The 11,215-nt window shown below is 39.8% G+C and overlaps 2 protein-coding genes across 2 annotated transcripts; both read right to left on the bottom strand.

Annotated features, from left to right (window-relative positions):
* Positions 1-521: 521 nt before the first annotated feature.
* Positions 522-8,003, bottom strand: LOC117303067 (tRNA (adenine(58)-N(1))-methyltransferase, mitochondrial-like). Its single transcript, XM_033787528.1, has 8 exons — positions 7,913-8,003; positions 6,344-7,108; positions 5,363-5,552; positions 4,903-5,005; positions 4,221-4,364; positions 3,183-3,337; positions 2,226-2,394; positions 522-1,561 (listed from the first exon to the last, which is right to left on the bottom strand). Exons 2-8 carry the CDS (start codon positions 7,081-7,083, stop codon positions 1,398-1,400), a joined length of 1,665 nt encoding a protein of 554 aa, XP_033643419.1. The 5' UTR covers positions 7,084-7,108; positions 7,913-8,003; the 3' UTR covers positions 522-1,397.
* Positions 8,004-10,633: 2,630 nt separating this feature from the next.
* Positions 10,634-11,215, bottom strand: LOC117295213 (alpha-N-acetylgalactosamine-specific lectin-like). The gene has a single exon (XM_033777791.1). It carries the CDS (start codon positions 11,213-11,215, stop codon positions 10,634-10,636), a length of 582 nt encoding a protein of 193 aa, XP_033633682.1.

The following is an 11,215-nucleotide window of genomic DNA, read 5'->3' as shown; positions in this document are numbered from 1 at the left end:
TAGCACCCTACTACACTTTACAATCAAATCATGGTTATTAGACTTTAAGACCTTTTGCGGAGGTGCAACTTTTTGTTAGCACCCTGTGACCCTACTACAATTAAATTGTGGTTAACAGACTTTTAGACCTTTTGACGGGGTGCAACTTTTTGTTAGCACCCTACTACACTTTACAATCAAATCATGGTTATTAGACTTTTTAAAGACCTTTTGCCGAGGTGCAACTTTTTGTTAGCACCCTGACTGTAATCAAAGCACATTGATTCCTATCACATACAATAAGAGAACCAGACTATTTCCCCATCAAGCTTCATTATATATGCATAGATTCTATTTCACAAGCTGCCAACAAATATTAAATGAGTCTAGCATTTCTGCAAAATAGAAGAAGGTTTGGGGTCACGGGTTGTAATTATTCCTATTGTAATGTTCAAGTCTATGGCTCATTCTCTAATCAAAGTTTGGAATTCAATTTGAACTTTTAAAAACAAAAACCTATCATCAACCTATCATAGAATTATGTCACACAGAATTGACAAGAGTGAAGTTTGTTCGCATACTGCAGTATTACATTATAAACCACAAGGCTGATTTATTCTTTACATAGATTTGTATTTGGTTTACAATTAAGTTTAAATTGTTTAAACTTCTTGTCATGTGAGTAGCTCACAAACAAATTATAGAAATGCATTTGCTTTTGGCTGCCATAATAACCATTTATAAAATACATTTTGGAAGGAAATATTATAAAAAGGACAACTCAAGATTTACTTTATATAACCTTTGGAGAAAAATAAGAATGAATTTTTTCAGACAACTTAATTTAAGAAAAGGTTTTAAAAGACAATGTAGATGTTTATGCATATTAAATAAAATATAAATTGTATGATATAAGAAACAGTATTAAAATGAGAAAATTGTATAAGTTTGCTTGGTGGTTCAGTGGTATAGACATACCAAATTATATCATACGTTTTCATGCTATCACAGTTTATGTATCAAACAAAACCACAATGGATGCATTAAATGGTCAGGGAGTAGGAGGGTTGACCATGTAGGATCATATTGCAGGCTGGCATACATGTAGTTGATCTATCATTCAGAACCAGAGTGATATTAAACAGTTAATGAGTAGGAGGGTTAAGTGTGAACTGTGTTAATGCATTGCCCACCATCTTGCAGGCTGGCATAGTTGATCTATCATTCAGAACCAGTCGTTAAATGATATTGAACAGTTAATTGGGAGGAGGGTTAACTGTGAACTGTGTAAATGCATTCCCCACCATGTTGCAGGCTGGCAAAGTTGATCTATCATTCGGAACCAGTCGTTGAATGTCAGAGAGTAGGAGGGTTAATACCTGTGTTGAGGTTCTTTTTCAGTATTCTGCATCTCAATATCACATTTTATACGTTGAAGTACTGCTCTCAATCTTCCTGAGTGAAACTAAGAAAGCTGTGTGTCCAAATTGGTTGTTGTGAGGCCGTGCAATATACTTTGGTACATCATCTTCAATGTATTGGGTTTTCTGTCTCAGTGGATTGTAACCATCATCTTCTCCATCTTAAATTAAAACAAACAAAAATCATATTTCAATTACACAGGTTTGAAGTTCACATGACCACTGTAAAGATGACATTGGACAAGTTTGTTTTTCAAATTATATTAACACTGGTTCTTTCATAGGGCAGGCCTGTAATTACTTTGATTCCCAGGCGGGACACCCGTGTCCTTAGCAAGACACTTAAAACCATGATGCTTCATCCTTCGGGTGGGACGTAAAGCAGTTAGTCCTGTGTAAACACACTGAAAAGAACCCAGCTGTCGATTTCACAAAGATGTAGGACTCGTCTTATCTCGAGTTAGGACGAGTAACCCGTCCTAACTTAGGGTGGGTTCAATGCGTCCCAACGTCTTCGGACACGGAACTGAACTCGTCCTAAAGTCCTAAGATTAATCCCAAGTTAGGAAGAGTTTTGTAAAACTGACGGCAGTGCACTTATCAAAAAATATGAAGTGGTTCGCCCTGGTGTTCCTGGTTTAATTGGCAGCATATTGTGCCACAGCACCTTGTAAACCATTAATTACAAGGTGCTATGGAATAGGAGTAGGTCTCATACATGTCTTGCAGGAAAATAATGTTATTAAAGCGCCTTGAGCGTTACCCGGTGATGGATATATGCACTTTATAACAAGCTACTATTTTTATTATATGTCTGTCCCTTACCGCTTTGATCTGAGGAGTTTGGGTCAACGGTAAGTCTTGGGTCACTAAGAGAAGTGCCGCTGTGTCGTCTTGCTTGATTCACAACCCACGCCTTATGAGTTACATCTAGTACCCTCTCCATGGTCAGAGGATACTCATTCACTCTTAGAAACTCTGCTATATCAATGATCTGACGGAAACAAAGAAAGTTACTTTAAAATTATTCTTAATATCAGAGTCCAATTTCATGGCTCTGCTTACCGTAAGCACTGAATTGGCGCGTGCGTACTCCACGTTACTGGGCACAGAATCGGCACTTACGGAAGCAGGGAATTCTGTGCTTATGGCAAGCGTGTTTCACGGGCTATGGCGTATTTTGGCTTCTGCGAGTGCGTATTCCACGCTACTGGGCATTCTACGTTTACAAGGCTAGCGCAGAAATTCAGCGCTTGCATGTAAGCGGGGAATCCCGGCAGTAAGTAGAGCCATGAAATGGGCCCTGATGTTACACTTCAAGGCTCATTAGTTACGCCAGAAACCTGACTTGAGGGAGTGGACGGATTCTTATGGATCACCTTTGACCTCGCATTCATTTCACATGGAGATTCACAGTCAAGTCCTATGTCCTATGAAGTGCCAGGATTTTTTGTGTGGGTAGATATTTGCTCTTCTCAGCATTTAACACATTTTTAAGAACTTGGTAAATAATGATATCTTAAATGAAATACATGTTTAACAACATTAATCTGTTCATAAATTCATTCCCATTCTCAAATTTGTATTGGGTGGAATTGATAGGTTTTCTGATGGAAATAATAATGTCTCTGGTACAATAAGGATTGGCACTGTTATTAACTAATCATTTTTTCCAACAATACCCTTAACTAAAAGCCTATAACTCTCTCTTAAATTAGAAGTCAAACCAGCAAAAAATCTGACCTACATGTATGTTTAAGGCGTGCGTGTTTGATAATTTACCTGTGTAATATTAGCCACATATATGACAGCAGATTTGCCTGGTTTAAGTCTTTCTGCTAGGGTTGGTATAGCAGCGCATGGCCTCTCCATGTCTATTACAGCTCCATCTACTAACAATGAGGGGCCAAGATCCTTGCAACGACTCTCCAACTTGCCTTTGAAATAAACAATGGAAAAGAACAAATTTATGTAAATGTTTAAGAGTTGGTCTTGCACTTTTCTTATAACACTTACTCTTTCTTTCATGTCAACGAAACACTTTGGTGTGTCGTGGCATCAGAATCAAGCTCTAACGGTTGAATCATCAGAGTATGGGTTCGATTCTCGGCAAGTGTCATAACCTGGACTTGAACCCAACTCCCAGTGACTAAACCACCACAACTTCAATTTGGTGCTCTACAAGCTAAATTGCTCCGCCATGACACCCTACTCTTGTGCTGTGTACAACCTAAAGATGTCCTGTTTTTGTTCTCTTCCATAGGTTAATTAAATAGGTTTTCCATTGTGTCTATTATGAATATCATTCATGAATTTTTTTTTTTTCGATATCTCAACCTGATTTCCTGCCCTGAAATTACAGGGAGGCTACAAAAGCCTAGGTTGCCCTGGTCTTGGCCTTAATGCCCCTTCATAAGTTCCCCTCGACTTTCAGATTTTCTAATGTAAGTACCTTCTGCAAAATGAAAATAACTATCCCTTCACTGATTGTGATTAAGGGAATAAAAGGGTAGCGACAAGTTCTTAAACGGCCTTTTAAAACCGGCAGGGTCGTGGCCCAGTTTAAGAACGATTCACTACTCTTTTTTTTTTAATTACAATTATATAGACACTTTGACAGGCCAATTCGAGATTTGCACATAATTTTTTCAAAAACTTTGTAAAAAATGTGTCCGCACGTTTAGAAATAGATTTTGTGCCGGTACTAATAGCTACGAATTGTGTTCCTTGTAAGTTAAGTTGGCGTACATGAGCTTGCGAAACTGCCTTGGGTATTTATGAATAACAGTTACCAAATTGTACTTTAAACTGACTTCTTACCCAAGTGAAAGGAGACATTTTGCGGCCAATGATGCTCAGGATGACAGACATTCCAAGATGACCTCCACTGGTTTATATTCTTCATAGCTCTCTTCTGGTGCACTTCCCTTGCTTCAAACGAATGAACACAGCCTCGTTCACCAACTGTATTGTACATTAACAAATCCAATTATTTAGGATAGAAAAAAGAAGAAGTAAGTTTCAGTTTTAGATTTCGGAAGAAGGCTCCCGAGACACCACTGAGTTAGGTAGAGATTGAAAACGAACCAATCCACCTAGTGCCCCTTGCGAGATACAAAAGTTTATCTGTCATTTAAAGCTACAGTGGATGATATTGAATGGTCCGACAGTAGGAGGGTTGACTGTGTACTGTGTGAAACATTCACCACATAGTACCATATTGCATCCGGAAATATATATATCACTCAACGCTATGTAGAGGATACTTTTGAATGGTCACACGGTATGAGTGTTAATGACCTACAATCCGGGCCATATCTGGTTGGGCCCCCCTGCCCCCTTTCAATGTTGGTTCTGATCGCACGGTCTTCTGCGTTACAGTCAACATTGAGCAGGGGACGAGAGAGAGATTGTTTCTTGTCAGGGGGAAGTGGACATGGAATGGTCTTATGTAACGTTGTGTGGCCCACGCATTTTGGCCGGGTAATTCTTCTAGACATACCTGCTCTTGAGAGAAATAGCGTCATGGCACCTGACCCTGTTCCTGCTTCTAATATGACATCACCTGGACTTGCATCAATCATCATCAACATAGTGCAACAATCCTTCAAAAGACAAAGTTTATACAATCTGTTTTAGGTTTGTGTCATTGGGCTGTCTCTGAAATGGTGATCAAACTACTAAAACTCAAAACGTGACAACTCAAAGAGGTCAAAACATCTCTTTCTTCTAGCAACTCACACCTGTTTTCTCTATGTTATTCCTTTACCTTGATTCACGTCCAGGGCCAATTGTGAGTAGAGTTGTGTGATGGAAAAGCTCCATTAAAGAAAGAGGCAATAATTTAAAACATAATTTTCTTCTAGCAACTCACACCTGTTATCTCTATGTAATTCCTGTTCCAAGCAGCTTTGGGATGTGATAAAGGGCTACATAAGAACCTAGTATTATTATTCTTGTACCTTTGGGTAAGATATAACGGGGGTACGCCTCATGTACAGAACAAACTCCTCCAGGGTGGGTCTCCTGATCATGATATCAATGTCCAAGTCAGTACTGAAAGTTCTCCCTGCTTGATGGCCGACGATGTCAGCATGGAGGATAACACCATACTTGCAACGGAATCTGTTCTGGGCGTCCAGTCTGAACATCCTGTGTAAATGAATAAGTGCTAACAACTTTATAAATGTTTTATGGCTGAACTGTTACAGTGGTGTGTCATGGTCTAATGCATTGGACTCAACTTGGGTTGGCTGAATTATCTGAGTGGGGGTAAGACTTTCGGTCATGACACAAATTTCCTGAAGCTCAACCTAAACCAAAATTGCTTCTCTTTGCCCAGGTTTATCTATTTTAATGTGAGAGGGCTGAGACAGTATTGTGTTGAATTAGTAAGCACTTAAGCAGCTTGGGTTTGTATGTTCCCAGTGATCTGAGACAGTTTGAAGAACAGTTGGAGTATGCCTGATGCACATAGATAATTATGATGTAAAGCACCATTGGGTGTGCTGTGTAGAACCACGTATATTACTGTAAGACCATTCAAGTACAGTATGCGTATCTTTTTATTCCTTGAGTTTTTGTCTGCACCTGCTAGTTTGCACCTCTCAAACAATGTGCGAGTATACTCCAGAGGAGGTTTCTGCACAGTATAGGAAGATGATGATGATGATGATGAAGTAACAGTACAATAGAACATTACATACTGTTCGAAACAATAAGTCTAGATCACTATGACTCATGCGTTGGATAGACTCTATGCGCAACATTGGTGTATGTAAAGGCCAGCCTGCAGTATAATGTGGTGGATGCATTTCTACAATGGGGATCTATGCAGTTGTATGGTTTTAAATGGCTGGTCAACTCACTGGTAAATGGTGCCAAGAGTGGGAGGGTTAAGTGCAGACGTATCTAACTATAAAAACAACCAAGTTAACACAAACCTACAAAGAAACTCATGTCTCTTGAAGTTTTCCCTCAACGCGATGACCATCTCCCCATCAATCATTAGTGGACTGTTGTGATACGTTGCTAGCTGCTGCATCGCTGCGCTGCCGCCGTTACCTGCAGCTGTGGACCCAACGCTGCGATCAGTCAGTGGAGTGCTGCTGTGTGAATCGCTAGTCATGTTAGCAGACATCTCGTCTTCTACATCATGCACTATCTTGGATGGCGGTTGACATGGTACCTCTTCACCGTCTAAATCCGTCTCCAGCATTCCCCCTACCCGTTCCATTGGCAACAAGCTCCGCCTCCCTTGAATGACCCCTCTCTTCCTTGCCTCAATGTAGCTCATCTTACCATGTGAAAACTCTTTGTCTTCACTTGAGGAGGATTTGTCGTCCCCATGACCGGAATGATCACTTGCAAAATGTCTGTAGATAACCTGATTTCTACAATGACCTCCCTGCCTTCTGTATCCACCTGGAGGAGGCCTCCATCCTTCAGGAAGATAATGCAAGTGTTGTTTGCTTTCTCTCATCTTCAGTCGCAGAATGCTTGAATGAGCTTGAGATTGTCTTGAAGACAGCATCGGAGGCTGGTCACTGTAGGAAGACATGGCTCTTTGGAGAACCTGGTGACTGATTCTAACTTTGTTGATCGGTTGATTGGTGATTGGGATTCTATAGTATAAGAATCTGGCAGAGCTTAAGCTCAGTCGCATGAGGTTCTGGTGGTCCATATTGATGTCGGTGCTGAACAATCAACTGCAACAGTCAAGAAAGGCAATACACTGACATTTTACACATGTAGGCATTAAAGACACAGATTTAATATGTATTCACTTCTGGGGCTTAAAAATACTGTTTTTAAGCCATACATATATGCACTTCCACACTTCTATTCCAAAAGCTGTGAAAGTCCAACTAACTAAAGCGTAAAAAAATTAAAGGAAAAGGGGCACCAATATGAAGATCAAGGAACTCACTGCTCTGGGGGCAGAGCAAAACGTGAACTGAAGGCATGATGCTGGGCAAAACATTTCCAATTAGGATTCTGGATCATCTCCTTAGATTTAGAATTATGAATAACCTAAAATGTTATGCGGTTCATGATCATGGCTCAGTTTGACGAAAGCAGAGCAAACCTCACACACAGTGTTCTACATTCTACATACATGATGATGTAATGTATTGTAATTTGTATTGCTGGAGTAGGCTAGATTTCTTTTTCTTTTTTACTTCAAACATCACTCATCAAACTGCAGTGAATTGTTCCTAGTAAGGAGCTAGGATAAGCTATTGAATAATTACATCAAGATCAAGACCATCCATACGATGTAAAACTATAGACTATTTTAGGCCTACCACCACTGTGTAGACTGCACTACCTGGGCTATACACTGTATGTACACAGCCGGCCGGTGAGACTTGCACGTACTTGCAATAAAAACTCTAAACTAACTTAGACCATTCTAACTCCATGCTCAGTTAGACTTAGAGTTTTTATTGCAAGTACGTGCCACTTGTGACCATATCTGACATCCTTCCTAAACATTAAAAACAACTTACGTTAATTCGGTTTGAATGTGCACACTCTGCCGAGTTTCCCAGCCCTCTACTCAGCCAATGTGTCACCCCCTTGGACGGTTGATCACTCTTGTTGTTTCGCACGTGTGTGTTGGAATCGGTTGATGAGGGTTTGTTTACACCACCGACGCTATAGAGGGCGCCCTTGCGTTCTCACGGACCTCCCAATCTGCGGGTGCCACCTGTTGTCCACAAAGTAAACTCCCTGTGCAACCAACACTAAATGCTGAATATTAAAAAACACTAAAAACATTGTTTAAAGTCTCTCAACCTATTGAAATCAATCAAATGTATTTTCAGACAACTAAACTTCAGGGAGGTCAGCCGATTTTGTCTTCTTCTAATCCCCAGAAAAACTTGCGCTGCCAGTTGTCATGAAGCACTCCTCCACTCCCAGGCCAAATAGAACCAATTTTTAAGCCTACACAGTTTCCTCAAGGACAGAAGCCTCAGGTTCTTTAAGATCGCGGTTTGTTTCCCCTTCAGCATCCGATTTGGTTACAGTGATTTGCAGTAGTGACAAGGAATATTAAAGGCACTATCACGTTAATTTTCAAAGCTTGATTTATTTTAGCATGTGGCGGGGGAGGGGATAGGGGGTGTAGTGCGCGTACTTTTGTACCCCTCCCATTCCCTGTTTTGTCATTTATTATTTTGTCCTCGTTGGTCCCCATGATTGCTTGTATTGCCTTTTACTGTACTGTTTTCTTTTGCTAGGTATAATAATACGATATTCGTTTATTTCAAATGAAGGCAGCTGTTTATCAACGTCATAGCTCTTTATGCATCCATCTATTGTAGTTGACTTTCTTAAAAATGGGCTGTAAAGGAAAAGCTACATTATCCCGCCTCGTATAGATCAACATCCATTAACTCCCTGTGATGTTGAGTAATGAGTTACACTGCTTAATTGTCTTTTAAAGAAATTCTACTGGAAGGGGGTGCACAATCTCTGTCATATAGATCAATATAGTACTCCCTTCAGAGTTGAGTTGCTGTACTTTAATTAACCCTCTAGTCCCTGCACCGCCCGAGTTTCTGAAAACCAATTTTTCAAGATTCTTGCAGTAAACAACTGGAATCGTAGTTCAATTTTTAAAAGATAGCTTAATATTTATGCACAATTGTTTACCCTTTCGGTAATGTTTGTATAAAAGTACAAGCTCCCATTGGGAACAATAATCGGCTCTCGAATATTTTTTTGTAAGGATAAAATGGACACAATAGCTTTTCAAGGCTTTTATCTGACTCAATGCTCAAACTAATTAAATGCGAAGGCGTTAGTTTTCGACAATATCAATATTAATGATGAATAAATACAGTTTCCTTTGTGTTTACTAATTGGTATGAGCTAAATTATTTCATCGTCATAAACTACAAAGAGCCTATTGTGATGCTCTGGTAATGTTATGCGTTATGTTTAATCCTAAACCGAAATGCCACTGATGGGGGGGGGGGGTGGGGCGACATAAATTCATACAGTAGACCAATGTATAATACTCCCTTCAAACTCGAGTTGCTAAATTACCTTTCAGATCACGGCTTCAATAAAACTATACAAAGATACAATTTGGATGCCTCGTAAAAAGACTACAATTTTCGTTTTATTATTGGCTTACAGCGCCTAGAAATGATTGAGCTAACAGTTACCTCTTACTGATAGGCAATAACGTCAGACCAACGTGCTTTAACAATTCTAAACTCAAGTGAGCTCCAATTCTACGACTGAGAATAATTTTTATAAAAATTACGAAATACCAAATTGAAATAATTTTAAGGCAACTTTTTTTACCAACAGCAACAAATTAACCGATGTTTTTCCCACTGCATTTAAAGCTTGTTATTGCTTTGAATGTGATTATTAAATAAATTGAACGAGCTCTTCTAATGTTTAAATGGTGCATATTACCAAATACATGCAAACATCGCATAGAATTTTGCAAAAGTAACAGCGAATCCAGGCACTGGACTCTATTGGTACTCAAAATAAATGTTAGCATAAAAACTTAGTTTGCAACGAAAAATTGAGGGCTGTTGATAATATGAAACATTGTGAGAATGGCTCCGTCTGAAGTAAAAGAACGGTATAGTTTTGAGAAAGAAATATTTTCTCACTGAATTCGAGACCTCAGCTGTTTTTCTTCCATTATTCTCTTGCAACTTCGATGACCAATATTGAGCCCAAATTTTCACACAGATATTTTGTGGATGCAAAATTGTGGGATACACCAAGTGAGAATACTGGTCTTTGACAATTATTACCAAAGGTGTCTATAATGCCGTTATAGATTCATGGATCGGCTCGTGCAGCAATGGTTAATCAGTTAATCGGTTAACCGCTCGCTGAATGTTAATCGATGATTATTAGTTAATAGTTAATATTTCGGCGGTTACTGATGTCAAAGAGTTGTTCTGTAGTTCCGACTTCAAATCATCATTATGCGTCCGTTCACTCTTGATACGAATAATCCATTTGACCCAAGAACAAGGGTTCGCTTACTTCAGTACACAAAATTGTTGTTTATAAGTTAATGTCCCGCCCTAATTTCAGTGTCATCGGTTGCTTAACTTTATATAGTTAAGTATATTATAATAGGCAGGGTAGATTGCCTTAGCACTCTATCCTAACCGGACCTTTATTATACATATTCTGCTGACGCTTAAACAAGCTATTACAGAGCCTCCTTCAGGTTCAATGCATCTTCATCGCGTTTCAACTGGAAATCTTTCAGGTATTTTACAAATGGATCTCCTCGTTTCCGTACAACTCTTGTCATTCCACATTGAAGTACCAAACATCTCGACGCAATCCTCTTTACCCATGTTATTTGGTTCTCCCGGGGCCCAGTTGGTGTAGTTCCCGGCAGGGCTACCGTCGATCCAGGCGAAGGAACCCGTGGTTGAGACACGTCGGTAGCCGAGCCATGTCGCCCGATACACCGTTCCGTCTATCGGTGTAGCAAGCAAGAGGAGAAAGTCTTGTTCCTCTTGGCTCATAACGGATGCAAGGTGAGATGGTCTACCAAGGCGTGACAAACTCTGACAGTACAGTTCAGCTTCATCAAAGGTCTTCTCATCCGTCACAAGAAGGTAGCAATGATTCCCAAAACTTGTCCATGGACTGATGCAAGACATGCAGGGAGACACAATCAGGAAATGTGACTGAAGGAGAGCTACAAGAATACTGAAAACAGTGAAGTTTAAGGCTGCCATGTTGAGCGCCGAGTGATAGCGTCTGTACTCGTCAAGGCGAACACAGCTTGTGGTAGCTGTTTCAAACTGCAT

The sequence above is a fragment of the Asterias rubens genome, chromosome 1, assembly GCF_902459465.1.
Source record: "Asterias rubens chromosome 1, eAstRub1.3, whole genome shotgun sequence".
NCBI lineage: Eukaryota > Metazoa > Echinodermata > Asteroidea > Forcipulatida > Asteriidae > Asterias > Asterias rubens.
Note: the sequence above shows the minus strand (reverse complement) of the source record. Positions and strands in the feature narration are given on the sequence as shown.